This window comes from Danio aesculapii, chromosome 13, assembly GCF_903798145.1.
Source record: "Danio aesculapii chromosome 13, fDanAes4.1, whole genome shotgun sequence".
Lineage (NCBI taxonomy): Eukaryota > Metazoa > Chordata > Actinopteri > Cypriniformes > Danionidae > Danio > Danio aesculapii.
The window spans coordinates 2424176-2444397 of record NC_079447.1 but is presented as its reverse complement, the minus strand read 5'-3'; the positions used below and the strand labels follow the sequence as shown (position 1 = coordinate 2444397).

Here is a 20222-nt window from a genome sequence, read left to right as displayed (position 1 = left end):
CTCCTCCTCTCTCATCTCTCTTCTCTCTATATATATATATATACAACCATAATTCGTTATTGTTTTTCCTACTATCTCTCTCCTCGCTCTCTCCTCTCTCTCTCGCGTCATCTCTCCTCTCTGTGTATGAGTATATATACACACACAGAAATTCTTATTGTTTTCTAACTTACGCTCTCCTCTCCTCCTCTCTCTCTAATAATATTATGACACAATAATTCTTATATGGTTTCTACTATCTCTCTCTCGCTCTCTCTCTCTATCTCTCTGTGGTGTAATATATATATATATAATATATATAATATATAGATATATACTATATAATATATTATAGATATATATATATATATATACACACACACACATAAATTCTTATTGTTTCGTACTACACATCATTACATAGTATTAAGTATTCCCTTCAAAACCCGAGACCAACATCTAAATCAGGGGTGACCAAGTTTGTTCCTGGAGGGTCGGTGTCCTGCAGATTTTAGCTCCAACTTTAATCAAACAAACCTGAACAAGCTAAGCAAGCTCTTACTAGGTATACTTGAAACACCCGGGCAGGTGTGTTGAGGCAAGCTGGAGCTAAATCCTGCAGGGACACCGGCCCTCCAGGACTGAGAATGGTGACTCCCCATCTAAATATTTAGATATAAATTAATATTTAGATATGCTTTTCCTACAAAACCCAAGAACATCTAAATATTTAGATACGCTTTAGTCTGACTGATATTTTCTCTAGAGTATTACTGGAAAGTAATATTGCCTGTTAAGTAATTAGTACTTGTTAATCTATAAACAGCACTGTTCTGTTCCACAAATCAACACACCCTGGAATGGATTGTACAAACATAATGGAAAGAATAACTATGCAACCACAAATTTTTATACTTGTCTGATATTCATTTACATTATAAATGATATGATCAACAGTCATAACACACAATTTTAAACAAAATATTAATGCAATATTTAATGAAACATAAATATTAAACACAGCTATGAAAGAAACCTAAAAAGAAGCATTTGTTTAGTTTTAATCATCATGATCCGCTGCCGTGTCTCCAGGACAATTCGTGCCCAAATCCTCTTCATCTGTTGAATGAGAAAATGTCAGCGCTTGCTGATTAAATCAAATAAATGATGATTTATTAACACTTCTCACCATTATATGCCGTCCCGCACCAGATGCAGTAATAATGAACTCCCCGAAGATATGAGGTGAGAAACTGCAGCTTATCTAAAGGCTGAAAAACAAGGGTCAAACATGAATAAAGGTAAATATTGTGAAATTTTTATATTCATTTGAATGTGCTGTATTCCCAAATGTCATTTTAATTTGTTGTGTTGAATTTATAACAGTCTGAAAATAAAAATACAAAATACAAACTGTATCAGTGCATAATTAGGTACATCTAAACACTATAAACAAACAGAATAAACAAATAAAATAAAATAAAATAAAATAAAATAAAATAAAATAAAAAATAAAAATAAAAAAAAATAAAATAAAAATAAAAAATAAATAAACAAAATAAAAATAAAATAAAATTACATAAAATAAAATTTAAAAAATAAAAAAATAAAATAAAATAAAAATAAATAAAATAAATAAAATTAAATAAAATAAAATTTAATTTAATTTAATTTAATTTAATTTAATTTAATTTAATAATGCAGCTTATCTAAAGGCTGAAAAACAAAGGTCAACCATGAATAAAGGTAAATATTGTGAAATTTTATATTCATTTGAATGTGCTGTATTCCCAAATGTCATTTTAATTTGTTGTGTTGAATATATAACAGTCTGAAAATAAAAATACAAAATACAAACTGTATCAGTACATAATTAGGTACATCTAAACACTATAAACAAACAGAATAAATAAATAAAAAAAAAAAATAAAATAAAATAAATAAATAAATAAATAAAAATAAATAAAATAAAAATAAAAATAAAAATAAAAAAAATAAATAAACAAAATAAAATAAAATAAAATTACATAAAATAAAAAATTAAAAAAAATAAATCAATAATAAAAAAAATAAATAAAATAAATAAAATTAAATAAATAAATTTAATTAATTTAATTTAATTTATTAATTTAATTTATTTAATTTAATTTAATTTAATTTAATTATTAATAATGCAGCTTATCTAAAGGCTGAAAAACTAGGGTCAACCATGAATAAAGGTAAATATTGTGAAATTTTATATTCATTTGAATGTGCTGTATTCCCAAATGTCATTTTAATTTGTTGTGTTGAATTAATAACAGTCTGAAAATAAAAATACAAAATATAAACTGTATCAGTACATAATTAGGTACATCTAAACACTATAAACAAACAGAATAAATAAATAAAAAAAAATAAAAAAATAAAATAAATAAATAATAAATAAAAATAATAAAATAAAATAAAATAAAAATAAAAAAAATAAATAAACAAAATAAAATAAAATAAAATTACATAAAATAAAAAATTAAAAAAAATAAATCAATAAATAAAAAAAATAAATAAAATAAATAAAATTAAATAAAATAAAATTTAATTTAATTTAATTTAATTTAATTTAATTTAATTTAATTTAATTTAATTTAATTTAATTTAATTAAATTTAATAATGCAGCTTATCTAAAGGCTGAAAAACAAAGGTCAAACATGAATAAAGGTAAATATTGTGAAATTTTATATTCATTTGAATGTGCTGTATTCCCAAATGTCATTTTAATTTGTTGTGTTGAATTTTTAACAGTCTGAAACTTCCTCACGACCTCCTACCAATCAAAAAATAACAGTAGACCCTTTTCAAATGATGTCACGAGGTGTCCGGTTTCACTCAACGCAGTGCATCTTTACCTCCAAATACACAGAACTCCCCATAGAGAATTCACCCAGTCAGCTGTATATTTACTACAGATATGGTTAGATTTTCACGACGGCTGTTTTCTAACAATAAGAAGTCTGGATTTTAATCATAATATTAAAATGCAGTATTATTAGGTTATGAAATTATTTGTAACATTATTAATTAGAGTAAAAGGTATACAGATATTAGATTAAAAACACCCAGTAGGTGGCAGCAGGACACTGTCTAGAGGACTTAATTCATTCAAATGAAGAATCTGAAAAAAACACACTAATGGATCAGAAAATAATAAATGATTCATTGCATTTATAGATGAAATACCGCATAATATGAGAAAATTTAATAAAAAAATGCACTCATGCTGGAACATTCACATAACAGATAATATACATTTATATTCATAGCAGCATCAAAGTGAAAATTAATCCATTATTGAGGAAATAAACTGAATTAATAAGTGAAAAGGTTGAAAACATTTCATTATTTTGATAAACAATAACTTAATCCTATTCTTAAAGAGCCCATATTATGGGTTTTTGAAAATGCCCTTCCATGTAGTGTGTCACACAGCTCTAAGTGAAGTGAAATATCCAGCTAAGGCTTAAATCTGTAAGTGTACAGTGTTTAAGACTATTGATTCATCTATAAAAGAGTCGACTCATAGTGCTTCAAACGAGTCGTCTTGATAACGAGTCATTAGGTGTTTCGCGATGACGCAGCCACGAACACAAGCCTCGCCAGTAGTTACGGCGCAAACCAGGGAGATTTGAAACCTGCGGGCCCCGCCACTAACACAGAAAAAACACTAGACACACACACACACAGACGCCGCCGGTCGAATGAAGTCACGCTGTGCTCAGATGGATAATATTGACAGTCTCTACCCAAAGATGAGTTGTGAACTGTGAAGAGTCAGTGGTTGAGGTTTATTCACTAGTGTAAGTAAGTGCGATTAAAATTGTTGCCTCGTTTACTCTAGCTTGCAAATTATGTATTTATTGTGTTTTGTTACTTGTTAACCTGGTACAGTACACGCGGTTACTCTTTATATTCTCTTATCGCATGTAAAGCCACGTTGAAAACGCGACGCGTGCCGCTTTGTTTATGGATTTAACGTTAAATGCTTCTGTGAGCTCCCGTTCCACTGCCGTTTGTCATTGCTATGGCCATCGTAAGCTAGGAGACGGGAGAGGTGTCGATCTCCCTAGTTCTGAGGAGGAGCGTGATGTGTGTGTGTTTGTGTGTGTGTGTGTGTGAGAGAAAAAGAGCAGGTCGAGTGTGTGACGGCTAGGAGACCGGAGACTCACGTCGCTCTCCCTAGTTCTTCTGAGGAGCGTTGTGTGTGTGTGTGTGTGTGTGTGTGTGTGTGTGTGTGTGTGTGAGAAAAAGAGCAGGTCGAGTGTGTGATGGCTAGGAGACCGGAGACTCGCGTCGCTCTCCCTAGTTCTTCTGAGGAGCGTTGTGTTTGTGTGTGTGTGAGAGGAGAGAGAGAGAGAAAAAGAGCAGGTCGAGTGTGTGACGGCTAGGAGACTCGCGTCGATCTCCCCAGTTCTTCTGAGGAGCGTTGTGTGTGTGTGTGTGTGAAAAAAGCCTTGCACTATGAAGCGTGTGTGCACTGTGACTACTTTTATATTGTTGATTAGCTGCTGGGCATTTCACTCTGTCTCGTGCTGAAGCCTGTCACTGTCGACCAATCGCAGCAGGCTGTCATCGGTCCAATCAGCGCAGATTAGCTTCGCGCTGAGGAGGGGTTTGGGGAACAAATGAATCGCTGAACGATTCATATGGGAGTCGCTGGGATAATTAGGTAAAAATAAATGCAGATTATAAGACCATCAAAGTGTTGTTTGACCTTGCATGCATATTAGACTGTTGTTGGAGACCCTTACAACCTAAATATGACCCTATTTCATGTATAATATGGGCTCTTTAATAACTTAATCATTTTCAAACTCAGAAAGCAGTTCAGTATTGAAAGAGAAACATTTGGACATGTCTAATAATTTTATAGACTTAAATCACAATGTGCAGTCTTAATGTTTTCAGCTGTAAACTCTCTAGAGAAGTCTCCCATTCAGTTGATGGTAAACCGGAACTAAAAATGCGCTGCCAATAGGGAGAACGGAAGTGACGTCATTGTGAAAAGGGTCTATTGCTTAAGGGGGCTAAAAATATTGACCATAGTGGTTTTTATATTTAAAAATATATATTATCCAGCTAAACATGTCTCAAAAAATAGAACTTATTCGAGCGGTAAAATGTAAATACCGTGCAAACTTTCCTTGCTCTGTTAAATGTCAATTGGGAAATATTTGACAAAGATTTAAAATGAATTAATTAAAAAAAAATTCACAGGTGGTCTAATAATTTTGTCTTCAACTGCATAATCACAAGATAACACATGTGGACCAGTGAGATATCTGTGACCTCATATGAGCCCTCTTTTATGCGATGTCAAAAGTCAAATCTGAGATCTTACACGAATCCCAAAGTTTAAAGATGAAGTTATACCACGCAGAGGTCATCAGAGGAGTTACAAATATGTAAGGTCAAAGGTCATTTTCATCTCTATGGCATATACAAATATTATAAAACATCTGTGATTTGTGTGGTCAAGAGGAAAAGTAAAGCTCAGATGAATGATGAAGGTCAAAGATCAACGCAAATGGGAATGGAAAAGGTTAAAGATCACCTTCAAATCGACATGTTCTGACACATTGTAACCCCTGTTTACTACTATTACCAATGCATTTTACTATAAGCAATTCATAAAAAAAATATTTGTTTTACATTTTCAACATTTTACACACATAAACCATAATGATAGAAACAGAGATAGAATGAGGAATAATTAAATAAATAAATAAATAAATAGGTAGGTAAATAAAAATACAAAATACAAACTGTATCAGTACATAATTAGGTACATCTAAACACTATAAACAAACAGAATAAATAAATAAAAAAATAAAATAAAATAAAATAAAATAAAATAAAAATTAAATTAAATAAAAAAATTAAATTAAATTAAATTAAATTAAATAAAAAAATTAAAATTAAATTAAATTAAATTAAAAAATTAAAATTAAAATTAATTAAATAAAAAAAATAAAATAAAATTAATTAAAATTTAAAAATTTAAATTAAATTAAATTAAATAAAAAAAATTAAATTAATTAAATTAAATTAAAAATTTAAATTAAATGAAAAAAATTTAATTAAATTAAATTAAATAAATTAAATTAAATAAAAAAAATTTAAATTAAATTAAATTAAATTAAATTAAATTTAAAAATTAAATTAAATTAAATAAAAAAATTAAATTAAATTAAATTAAAAAATTAAATTAAATTAAATTAAATTAAATTAAATTAAATTAAATTAAATTAAATTAAATTAAATTAAATTAAAATAAATTAAATTAAAAAATTAAAATTAAAATTAAAATTAAAATTAAATTAAATAAAAAAATTAAATTAAATTAAATTAAATTAAATTAAATTAAATTAAATTAAATTAAATTAAATTAAATTAAATTAAATTAAATTAAATTAAAATTAAAATAAATTAAATTAAAAAATTTAAATTAAAATTAAAATTAAAATAAATTAAATTAAATTAAATTAAATTAAATTAAATTAAATTAAATTAAATTAAATTAAATTAAACTCAGTCTAGATCCAGTTGGTAAAAAATGCGTTTTGATATATTTACAGAAGGACATTTACGAAATGCCTTCATAAAACATGATCTTTACTTAATATAATAATGATTTTTAGCATGAAAGAAAAATCCCTAATTTATTTGAGTATGTATTGTTGGCTATTCCTAAAATTTTCCTGTGCAACTTAAAGTCCACGTGAACGGGAAGCTGCAGACTTTTATTTCAGTACATTGATGTACTTATAACTGAATGAGAATATTGAGTAGGGTGTTGCGTTGGCACGTGTGTTTGTCTGTGTGTGTCTGTCCCTCTCCCTCTCTTTCCACCTGCAGGCCCCGCCCTAGCTACGCAGGTGACGTGCCCTGGGATTGGAGGAGGTTACCCAGGGCGTCATTTAAAAAGGGAACAACGGGCATGGGGCTCTCGAGTGTTGTTTGAGATTGTTGTGGTAAAGTCATTTCTGTTGCTGAGTTGTTTTTGTTGATTGTGTTTCCCGTGCTGTTGTACTAGTTTGACTTTGTGTTGTATACCTATACGTGTTCCCCTTTGCTATTATTTTGTTTTGGTTTGTTTGTGTGTTTGTTGATTGTTAATTGTAAATATAAACACGGTAAGAGGCACTAGGGGTGGACACCACACTTTTCTCTTTGTAAATATTTTCACCTGTTTTTGTAAGTCAGGAAGATAGGTGTAGATTTTGTATTTTTATTTCTGTTATTTTATTAGGTGTAGTTTCATTTGGGTGTTTAGTTAGTGTATTTTTGTTTATTATTTTTCTGTGGGTTCACCCCGAGGTAGGTAATCTGGGCTTTTTTTTGTGCATCATTCCCTCCCAGACAGTATTAATATGCAGTTGTTATGAAAACCTTCAGGGTCTGACGTTAACAGAACAACCATCAATCCAAAAACCGAAGCAAACAGACAGACTTTGATTAAAGATTACCAAAACAAACAACTTTTTTCAGCAGTTTACCTTGCATGGGTTAATTATTCAGAATAATAACGTGAGCTTGCATAATAAACATTGTAAATTTTGACTTCAAGTGGACTTTAAGATACATTTTATTTCAATATCACATATTATAAATCATGCTAAACAGCATTTCCGAGGTGTAACTCACAGTCAACTCCTCTTCTTCATCGCTGTCCTCAGTTTTTATTTCCTCCTCCAGAAGCTCAGATTCTTCATTTTTCTCCACTTCAGGCCAGTACCAGCAGTCTCTGGGAACTGTGATCCCCTAAAACAACAATCACAGCACCAGACGAGTGAATGCGCTGATTTATGGTTATGTGAAATGCCAAAAACACTCATGCAAACATCCTAAATTGGCAAGTACAGAGAAAATAAGTATTGAACACGTCACTATTTTTCTCAGAAAACATATTTCTAAAGGTGCTGTTGACTTGAAGTTTTCCCCGGATGTTGGTAACAACTAAAGAAATCCATATATGCAAAGAAAACAAAACTAATTAGTTTACAAATGAAGTTATGTGTAATAAAATGGACTGACGCAGGGAAAAAGTATTGAACACATGAAGAAAAGGAGGTGTATTTAGGCAGTGAAAGCCCAGACAGCAGCTGAAATCTCTCAGTAGTTCTTCAGCAACTCTCTGCCCTTCCTTAGTGTAAATGAATATCAGCTGCTTCAGTCCAACATCTACATTAGCAGGAGGATGAAGACGAAGCCAGGGTGGATATTTCAGATCCAAAACACAGCCAAGGAGACTCTCAAATGCTTTCAGAGAAAGAAAATCAAGCTGTAGAATGGCCTAGCCAGTCACCTGACTCCAATCTAATGTAAAATACAAAATAAAGCTCAGATTTGATAGACGAGACCTACAGAACCATCAAGATTCTGACACTCTTTTGAGGCCTGTGAGAAACTCAAACCTGAGCAATGGATGAGGCTTCATTCTCTATATGAATGGCGTCTTTAAGCTGCAGCACCAAAAAAGACTTTTATATAAAGTATTAAACACATTTCAGTAGTTCAGCACGTTCTCCTCGTGTCATTTCATTCTTATTACACACAACTCATTTTTCTGATCTTATTGTTTTGTTTTATTTTTGTGTCTGTATTATTTGGGTTTTTAACAAAATCTGCTTCAATTAAATGTCAACAGCTCCTTTAGGAATATTATTCCAGGAAAATACATGACAATTTGTTCAGTATTTATTTCCCAGCTGTAAGTCTTGATTTGCGTGACCTTCTGGTTGTCCAGTTGTTCACATGCGCGCTGGCTCTTCCTCAGGTCACCCTGTGTTTGACGCTCTTCTCTTTCTGTTCTCTTACGCACCCTGCAAATAAACATGAACAATATTGATAATAATAAATTAGTGTTGTCAAATATATTGATAAATATCAATACTAAAATATTTTAAATGATTGGCTGCATATTTTTGATATTTAAACAAACATAAACAGCATGAAGAAATTCTGATGGCTTGTTAATCAGGGACATCTTTTTAACTATAAAAAGGGCTACTTACACATATACATGTCATATAAAAACATATATATATATTTAATATATAAATATTATCCATCACTACATATCTCCAATTATAAGTCTTAGTAAGATGATATTTAACGCTTTATGTTTAATATTTTAAAGTGTTATGATCAAAGTTCTGTAGTTTCAAAATATAAAATACAATAAAATTCAATAATGATTGTGACATTAAAAAAAACCTTCCTCAAAAGTTGAGACACATTAAATGCTCAGGAAGATCATATTAACGCTGGTAAACAGAGAAAGTGAGGGTTCTGGAAATAAACCTTCCTTAAAAGCCTGATTATATGATCATATTTCATACTCAGGATTTTTCTAAAGAGAAATGTATACATAATCAAATAAACATTAAGTTGCCTAATTCCAGTATGTGTTGGTCTTCAAATATTACTAACAATATGAAAGTTTCTTTACATATATTATATTATTATATTAAGTGAATATTTGATCAAGAAGCATTTTCTAGACAATGTTGTAGTAGTAAGAAAATAGGTGGTGTACTATTACCCACCCAATCCAAATTTTAAAAGTAGGCAAAGAAACGACGAAAGTCAATGTATCAGATTCATTTGATTTATATATATATATATATATATATATATATATATATATATATATATATATATATATATATATATATACATACACACACACTGCACAGCTGTGGTTTGCTGACTAACTAAAAAACGAGTTCAGGAGCGGGATTTTGCCGCCGTTTTTATATCAAATTTAAAGGGGACTGAGGCGATCATTAAGTAGTGGAGAGGTAATCGCAAAGGTGTTAGGGGGGCTGAATGGAGGGCTAAAGCGACGCCCATGCTGTTTTATCATTTTACTTGAACGTTTCAGCAAGACATCATTCAGCTGATTTATTGTGATCTTCGAAAAACTCAAATACGCAATACACAAAAATTAGGGAAGTCTAATCACTAAAACAAGTGAGTATACCGAGAGTATGATCCTCAGAAGTGGTAATACCCAAACAGCTCGTGGAATAAAGTAGGCATACTGAGTATACGTGCGTATAGCAAAGACTACACCACTGTTTCTAGACTAGCAAAAAATAATGTCTTGTTTTCAGAAATAACGTCAAAGTTTTTCCTTAAAACAAGCAAAATAATCTGCCAAAGCGGTAAGCCAACTAATCTGGTTTTTCTCTTTGAAATAAAATTATTTTGGTTGTTTTAAAGAAAAATTCATTTAATTTTGACTAATTATTTCTGAAAACAACACAATATTCTTACTGGTCAAGAAAATGCTTTGATTTAACAAGTTGTTGATGTTTGGACTAGAAACAAGACAAAAATTAAGAAAGAAAAGCATTTTTTGCAGTGTGGATGTTTTTACCAACATACAATAACAGAGGACATGTGTACAATAAGTTTAACAGCGAAGTTTGATCATCACTGTTATTTGGTGGTGTTATACTGATGGTGGTTGAAGAGATTCCCCCCAAAAATGTGTAAAGCGCTTTGAGTGTCCAAAAAAGGCTATATAAATGTAAGGAATTATTATTATTATTAATATTATTATTATAATTATTATCATTTTTCTTATTCTTATTATTAATATTATTATAATAATAATTATTATTATTATTATCATTATTTTTCTTATTATTATTAATATTATTATATTAATAATAATTATTATTATTACTATTATCATTCTTCTTATTATTATTATTATCATTATTCTTATTATTATTAATATTAGTATTATTATTATAATTATTATCATTATTCTTATTCTTATTATTAATATTATTATTATTATTACTTTTATTATTATTATTATCATTATTCTTATTCTTATTATTAATATTATTATTATTATTATTATTATCGTTATTCTTCTTCTTCTTCTTCTTCTTCTTCTTCTTATTATTATTATTATTATTATTATTATTATTATTATTATTATTATCATTATTATTTGTGGGGTCTGTTGTAAATTTCATGACACCAAAACTGTTGTGAAATTCCAAGACGAGCCAAAAACCCAGGGAGAACTTTTGGACATGTTCAAAGCAAAATCCTTTAATAACAAGAACTCAGCATCGCTGTGGCGTCATTGAAAGAACTCTGAACTAGTACAGCAGACACTCAGTTTAAATACATTTGTGGGGACAGTCTAAAACAAAGCATGCAAATGAAGTGTTGTTGTCTGCAGGGTAAATTGCCTTTCCAGGCCTGATCTCATCAGCATATAAGTACATATTCACGATACAGAACCCGTCTGATCAGTTGACCGGCTTGACCACTTGTTAGGCAATAGACACAACTGTGCTGTGAAACTGACAATTTGCATTCCTTTGGAAACAGTCAGGGCTCAAGAAACCAAGAGATTTTAAGGTCAGTCACACCCTAAAAACCAAAGAATATAACTTTTTAGTAGGGTTGTGACGATGAGGAAATTTCCACACCGGTTAATTGACATAATTACCGGTATCACCGTGGGGGTGAGGGTTTTATGGCGGCAAATCAATGCCAATATTAATCGAGCGCAGCGGTGATGTTTGCGCGCGAGGAGAAGTGAACTGTGAGCAGATTACAGATCTACACGCGAGAACACTACAGCTCGCAAGCGCACAGGGGATCTTCACGCGCGCGCTCAAATGATCCAGCGCGAAGAAAACAAGTCCCGCGCGCGCACCTCATCATCTGTGCGCACGATGTACGCTCTCGCGAGCGAGGTCATGCCTACAGCGCTCGCTCGCTGGTTCTTCTCTCTGCTCCCGCGAAACATTTTGGATTTTTGTCAGTCCTGGGGCGGGACTTGGTTCACTTGTTATCTCTAGCGCTATTGGCTACTCTACCTTTCCGGAAGTTAGCCGGGATTGGACGCCGATTAAACGACGAACCATAATTCACGTGATCTTATCATCACCTTAACAAACATGGCTTCAATGGACCAGCACGTAAGTAATCATTTCATTTATTATGAAAATTATTGCCTTTGTTAGAAAAGGTAGTTATTAGAAACTTTATTAACAGGCGCCCTGTTTACTGACACATTGTCTTGTTAAATCAACTAATCTACTTAATCTTTAATTTATATTTAATTTACACAAAGCAAATTAAAATTTTTATTATGCTTACTTTGTAGTCAAAGTATCAATACTTCATCAATATATGCAATTGCACCATTGAAGGTAGTAAAACTACATTATTCACAAACTAGTGTATACTTTATATTTGGTATTCTGCTCAAATAAAGTGTATAGCATTGCACACTGTATTTTTTCTTTCACATTTAAGTTTTCATTATATAAATTTTGTTTAGAGGGAGCACTGCAAAAAATGCTTTTCTTACTTAGATTTTTTGTAAATTATTTAGAATCATATTTTCCATTAAATTAAAATAAATATTTAATAAAAAGATAAATACCTAAAAAAAAAACAAATGTGGGGACGGTGTCACGGTGGAAAAGTGATGTCACCGGTGTTGCGTCGTGAAACCCGTAACACCGTCAACACCGCCTAACGTGGCAAGCCTACTTTTCAGTTATATATAGATTATTGCTAATTTGGAACTAGATTTTTTATTCCCACAGGTCAAATAAAAAGAACTGGAACCAAATCATCAACAAGTACCTGAAATCCTCAATTGATTTCTTCTCCAAATGTTGTTTCATGTGGACTTTTCTCCGGTAATTCTGAAGCTCCTCGTCTGCTTTTCTCTTCTTGACTTCTTCCATCCCAATCCCGCCTCTGTCTGAACAGGACATGTGGAAACAGCAGCATTTCCAGAGCTGGTTAATAACGGCGTATATGTAATGTGGGTATGGGTGCTTCCCAGTCCTGGGGTGCAGCTGGAAGGGCAGCCGCTGTGTAAAACATATGCTGGAATAGTTGGTGGTTCATTCCGCTGTGATGACCCCTGATAAATAAAGGGACTAAGCTGAAGGAAAATGAATGAATGTAATATGGATTATGTTATCAGACTACAAAAATCAAGTACTTGTAATTAGAGTTAATTACTTTTAAAAATACTCATAATCAGACTACAGTTACCTTTTTATTTACACAATGGCAGTAAGTTGTTCACAATACATTGATTTATCTCTCTTGGCATGATGACAGCACATAATATTAGACTAGATATTCTTCAAGACACTAGTATTCAGCTTAAAGTGACATTTAAAGGCTTCACTAGGGTAATTAGGGTAAAGTTAGGGTAATTAGGCAAGTCATTGTATTACAGTGGTTTGTTCTAGGGTTGCACAATATACTGTTTGAGCATTGATATGTGTGTGTCCGCAATAGTCACATCGCAAGATATGCAGTGTTGTGTTGGGATTATAGCTGACCAGTAACCACAGGTCAAAACACATGAGATTTGAGTGGAAGTTAACCATGTGCATGTGTTTTAAGGCCTGTGACTGTGTGAGCATTCGAAGAGAGTTCAAAGCATTTTAATAGAAGGTTAATAAAGATTATATTGAACATTTTATATGATGAAGACTATGCATTGGTAATTTTTATTCGATTATTTAATTTCTGTCCCAGAGTACTGTTAGACTCTCCGCAGAAAGCCGTAAATCACAGTTTATTTCACTTTAATATTTGCTCCAGTGTGTTAATTTATGACTGTATTTTGTTTATTATTTGTATATAAAAAATTACATAAAATATATTCATATTTTGCTCTCCTATAAAATAATCTCAATTAATGTAAAGTCTTTGCAAAAAGAATTACTTCAGTCATCTGGTGAAATTATATTACAATATATTATATTATATTATATACACAATATATATCGCAGAGAAAAAACATCGTAATGTCAATTTTTTCCAATATTGTGCAGCCCTAGTTTGTTCTGTAGACCAGTGTTTCCCAACCCTGTTCCTGGAGGCACACCAACACTACATATTTTGGATGTCTCCATTATCTGACTCATTAACTTCAGGTGTTGGAGTCTCTTCTGATGTTATGATAAGATGATTCAGGTGTGTTTGATTAGGGAGAGGTTGAAAATGTGGACTGTTGGTGTGCCTTCAGGAACAGGGTTGGGAAACACTGATGTAGACAATCGGAAAAAAACATTGCTCAAGGGGGCAAATAATATTGACCTTAAAATGCTTTTAAAAGAATTAAAACCTGCTTTTATTCTAGCCGACAGATCAAGACCTCAGGACCGTCTGATGGACCAGCTCTTATAGGATCATTTAGGTAGAGCACACACAGTTGAAGCCAAAATTCTTCACTCTCCAGTTGAAATGATAATTTTTTTGATATTTCCCAAGTGCTGTTTAATGCACATTTTATAATATTAGTTTTAATAACTCTACTTTTAAATAGTTTCAATAATTTAATAAATAGTTAAATCCATTTCCTCTACATCTCGCTGTCTACGCTCTGCCTCAAGTCCTACGCTGTTTCAGCCTCGCTGCAAACTCAGCCCCATGGGAGGTAGGGCGTTCTCTTTCCGTGCTCCCAAACTGTGGAATGCTCTTCCCACTGACATTAGGAATGCCGGCTCATTGGACGCTTTTAAAAAGCTACTTAAAACTCATCTCTTTAGGACTGTTTTTAATTTGTGAAATCTCTTTTATTCTTACTGTGTTTTTTATTGTATTTTTTTAAATGTTTTTTAAGTAAATTTTGTTTTAAGTAAAATTAAGTAAAATTTTGTTTTAAGTTTTAAGTAAATTTTAAAAAATTAAGTACATTTTTACTTTCTTTTAAGCGCTTTGGGTTTTATAAAAGCGCGTTATAAATAAAACATATTATTATTATTATTATTATTATTATTAAATCATTTTAATAGTTTTAATAGTTTCTAATAACTGATTTATTTTATCTTTGCCATGATGACAGTAAATAATATTAGATATTAGATAGTCTTCAAGACACTTCTACACAGCTTAAAGTGACATTTAAAGGCTTAACTAGGTTAATTAGGGTAAAGTTAGGGTAATTAGGCAAGTCACTGTATAACAGTTTGTTCTGTAGACCAGTGTTTCCCAACCCTGTTCCTAAAGGCACACCAACAGTCCACATTTTCAACCTCTCCATAATCAAACACACCTGAATCATCTTATCATAACATCAGAAGAGACTCCAACACCTGAAGTTAATGGGTCAGATAATGGAGACATCCAAAATATGTACTGTTGGTGTGCCTTCAGGAACAGGGTTGGGAAACACTGCTGTAGACAATCCAAAACAAATATTGCTTAAGGGGGCTAATAATATTGAGCTTAAAATGGTTAATAAAAAAAATTAAACAAGTCGAAATAAAACAAATAAGACTTTCTCCAGAAGAAAAAACATTATCAGACACACTGTGAAAATTTCCTTGCTCTATTAAACATCATTTGGGAAATATTTGAAAAAGGACAAAATGAATAATTCTGACTGTATTATGCATTATAAAATCAGAAACATTTACAGCTCAATGTTACAAATGATTAATAATGTAAAAACAGAATATTCCTGACCTGTTTTGATGTTGAGAGGAACCGGCTCGACCCGTCCAGCACCTGCAGCATGACAATATTTTATTCCTCAAATCTCTCTTATGTTTTGGGTATTTCTGGACTATATGTAAAAGTCTCCATCACTGACCCTCTTTGCCCAGGCCCTGTCCTGCCTTGTATCCCATCTTCTGCAGCAGAGCGAAGCCTTTATTTTGGCTGCTTATGGAGCTCTGCAGTGCGGCTTCTCGACTCTCCTGCTCCTGCTCTTTGAAGCTCTTCTGTCGGTTTTGAATATTTTTTTCTTTATGTAAAGCCTCTTTCTTCATGGCGTCCTTCACACGCTTGACCATCGGGACACCAGGACGAACATCTGAGCTGGAAGAGCGTCAAATATTCATCAAAATTGGCTGTTATTTGTTAAATGTTTAGTTAATTTACTGTTACTCTATACTTACTGTAACTGTAATCTTTATTGTCCACTATTGGGGTGATTAGTGGCCAATAAAGTTTACAGTAACGGTTTTATTTTATTTTACTTGCTTTAATTGTTTATGATCTGCTTTTGTAGTACATTTGCACTATAATCCATGACCTGCCTCTGATTGTATTATTGGAATCACATTGTACATTTATCCTGATAATTTTAGATGAACAAATATTATACTGAGGAGGAAATGTTACAGTGTTTAGGAGGAACTGGTAATATCAGCATTATGTAGTGTAACCTTGAAAAATAACTACAAATGGAACTAAAATATACAAAAAAACATATATTAAACATGCAGATAATTAATATTTAAACATGCATAAAAATTAATATAAAAAAAGAATATCTATATAGTAGAAAACTTTGAACTATTGAAATCTTTGGGGATTAGTAAAGATCACGGCATAGTACCTATAATATTAAAACTGTAATAAAAATATACACTCACAGGCCACTTTATTAGGTACACCTGTCCACCTGCTCGGTAACGCAGATTACTTATTAGCTAATCACATGGCAGTAGCTCAGTGCATTTAGGCATGTAGACATGGTCAAGAAGATCTGCTGCAGTTCAGACTGAGCATCAGAATGGGGAAGAAAGGGGATTTAAGTGACTTTGAACGTGGCATGGTTGTCGGTGCCAGACGGGCTGGTCTGAGTATTTCAGAAACTGCTGATCTACTGGGATTTTCACACACAACCATCTCTAGGGTTTACAGAGAATGGTCCAACAAAGAGGAAATATCCAGTGAGCGGCAGTTCTGTGGGCGCAAATGCCTTGTTGATGCCAGAAGTCAGAGGAGAATGGCCAGACTGGTTCCAGCTCATAGAAAGGCAACAGTAACTCAAATAAGCACTCGTTACAACCGAGGTCTGCAGAAGAGCATCTCTGAACACACAACACGTCCAACCTTGAGGCAGATGGGCTACAGCAGCAGAAGACCACACCCCGTGCCACTCATGTCAGCTAAGAACAGGAAACTGAGGCTACAATTCACACTGGCTCACCAAAACTGGACAATAGAAGATTGGAGAAACGTTGCCTGGTCTGATGAGTCTCCATTTCTGCTGCCACATTCGGATGGTCGGGTCAAAATTTGGCATCAACAACATGAAAGCATGGATCCATCCTGCCTTGTATCAACGGTTCAGGCTGGTGGTGGTGTTGTAATAGTGTGGGGGATATTCTCTTGGCACACTTTGGGCCCATTAGTATTAATTGAGCATCGTGTCAACACCACAGCCTACCTGAGTATTGTTGCTGACCATGTCCATCCCTTTATGACCACAGTGTCTCCATCTTCTGATGGCTACTTCCAGCTGGACAGCGCACCATGTCAAAGCGTGAATCATCTCAGACTGGTTTCTTGAACATGACAATCAGTTCACTGTACTCAAATGGCCTCCACATACACCAGAGCTCAATCCATTAGAGCACCTTTAAGTTGTGGTGAAACAGGTAATTCACATCATGGATGTGCAGCTACTGTGTGATGCTATCATGTCAATATGGAGCAAAATCTCTGAGGAATATTTCCAGTATCTTGTTGAATCTATGCAATGAAGGATTAAGGCAGTTCTGAAGGCAATAGGGGGTCCAACCCGATACTAGTAAGGTGTACCTAATAAAGTGGCCAGTGAGTGTAAATACTGCTATTTGTTAAATATATTGATGTAAATTGTACATGGTTGTTTTTTTTTGTTTTTTTTTTGCATTATGTGTTAAGATGAATGTAATGCATGTGTTTTTTATTCTTCTTTTTTTTCATTTTATCTTTTTGCATAAATGGATAATAAAAAATCTAATATATATATTTTAGAAAATAAGTGATACCAAAATAACAAGACACGTCTAACTTATATTTATTGCTGTATTTCATGCACATTTAGCTGGTGTTATAGAGGTTTAACAATAGTTATATGTCAAATACTACCTATAATATGCAATTTGTAATACAAATCGACATACAGCTACTTATTTATTAATTTACTTAAATTATATATAAATATATTTACCGGACAAATTTGTTTACTTCATTGTGTTATTATGAATATCCTGCATGTTTTTTCTATCCTTTTTGTTTTTGCTATTGTATTTATTTGTAATGTGTGCTACACATTAATTGTTTATAATTCATATTTAATAACTTCAGAAGCGTAAAATATAAAACTAAAATGCATAGTATAGAAAACCGAGCGATACTAAAATAATCGTCTGAGATTATATATTTTTATTTACCGCAGTATTTAATGTTCACAAGCACTACTTAACTAGTGTCATATCGGCTATTTATATGACAAATATTATTTAGATCTATGGAAATAACACAGAATTTCCCAAATAACATGTTCCGCCATGGTTAACTTACTATACTATTATTAACAGCTATACTATACTATACTATACTATACTATACTATACTATACTATACTATACTATACTATAATTAACTAATCAACGGATTTTCACTAATTAACCATCTATTAAAGCTAGATTACACAGTCAACTGGTTAATTTGGCATTCATAACGTTAAGAGTCATATCTGAGGAAACACTCACTCTTACAGTAAAAGTATTTCGTCAAAAACGTCATGTCTTTAACTCACATTTGGTTGAGGAACGCGTCAGACATGTAATCATCTTCATCATCAGCCATTTGTACAGTTATTCAGCTTATAAAAACAAATATTAATTTAAATAGCAATGAAATGTCTCTTGGATCCCTTTTCTGGTTCCTTCCAGTAAATATGTCCGACTGGAACACATACGAAAGGGTATTGAGTTCCTATATGGACGGACAGCGTAAACAGCGAATAATAACAACAAACATTTTAATACACATTTAGATCGTGTATATATATATATATATATATATATATATATATATATATATATATATATATATATATATATATATATATATATATATATATATATATATATATAAATATATATATAGATATATAAATATATATAGAAAATTCTGATTTATATTTAAAAACGTAACTTAAATGAAAGAAAATGCTACAAAATAAGTTTTACTTGTAGTCCAATGATCTTACTGGATAATACCATATTATCATAAAATTACCAATAATATTACTGAAAATTATTTACAATTTTTATTTGCAATTCAGACTGTTATTCAACAGCAACAAATAAATAAAGATAAAAAAATTGTTATTGCAATAAATTATGTACCGTTCTTCAATTATAACTGTGCTCCAATATTATTGCTGCTATAAATCATTTTCATTTGAAGTTCAGACTGATATTCAGCAGCAAAAAATAAGTAATAGCAATAATTCAATCAATTATTATTATTATCATTATTATACATTACTTCATATTATACATTAGTTCTTACCAGGTCTAGAAAATTTGATCACATCACCCCAATTTTATCCTCCTTACAATGTTAAGTTTCGTATTGAATTTAAAATATTGCTTCTTACATATAAAGCTTTAAATAATCTAGCTCCTGTTTATCTAACCAATCTTCTGTCTCGCTACAATCCAACTCGCTCTTTAAGGTCTCAAAACTCAGGACTTCTGGTAGTACCTAGAATAGCAAAGTCGAGTAAAGGAGGTCGAGCCTTCTCATTTATAGCTCCTAAACTCTGGAATAGCCTTCCTGATAACGTCCGAGGCTCAGACACACTCTCCCAATTCAAAACTAGATTAAAGACCTATCTGTTCAGTAAAGCATACACTTAGTGCACCACTTGGGGGGCTTCCACACAGGTTCTGCATCTTGCTGATATACACTGTGAACATCAGCTACGCTAATTATTTTCTTTATTCTCCATTTCCACCTCGGGATACTCTTCCCGAGGCCCTCAGACTATGCAGAGTCACTGATTCGATCCAAGACCAACGACGAGATGATCCCAAGGTTTCCATATCCTGGACCAGGCCGTATCCGGAGCAGCTACTGTGGTGGTCATGGAGGAGTGGAGAACATGAGACTGATTCCTGTGACGCTCCAGAGACAGACGAGTCTTCGCTGAGGCCAGCTTCCAGCCTCCGCCACTGAGACTGCAGCTCTGCACAAGACGTTTGGCCAGCAGAGAAATTAAAATGGTCGTGCCCAACTGAGCCTGGTTTCTCTCAAGGTTTTTTTTCTTCACTTCCGCCTTTAGTGAAGTTTTTCCCTCTCCGCTGTCGCCACTGGCTTGCATGGTTCAGGATCTGTAGAGCTGCGCATCGTTGGATTTGCTCTTCAGTGTTTGGACTCTCAGTAGTGATTATTAAAC

General features: G+C 32.3%; 1 protein-coding gene across 1 annotated transcript; it reads right to left on the bottom strand.

Moving 5' to 3' along the window:
• Window positions 1-949: 949 nt before the first annotated feature.
• Window positions 950-18714, bottom strand: gpatch11 (G patch domain containing 11). The gene is made up of 8 exons (XM_056470826.1): window positions 18573-18714; window positions 15627-15853; window positions 15500-15541; window positions 12650-12770; window positions 8748-8838; window positions 7661-7777; window positions 1169-1250; window positions 950-1098 (listed from the first exon to the last, which is right to left on the bottom strand). Exons 1-8 carry the CDS (start codon window positions 18620-18622, stop codon window positions 1040-1042), a joined length of 789 nt encoding a protein of 262 aa, XP_056326801.1. The 5' UTR covers window positions 18623-18714; the 3' UTR covers window positions 950-1039.
• Between the last annotated feature and the right edge of the window lie 1508 nt (window positions 18715-20222).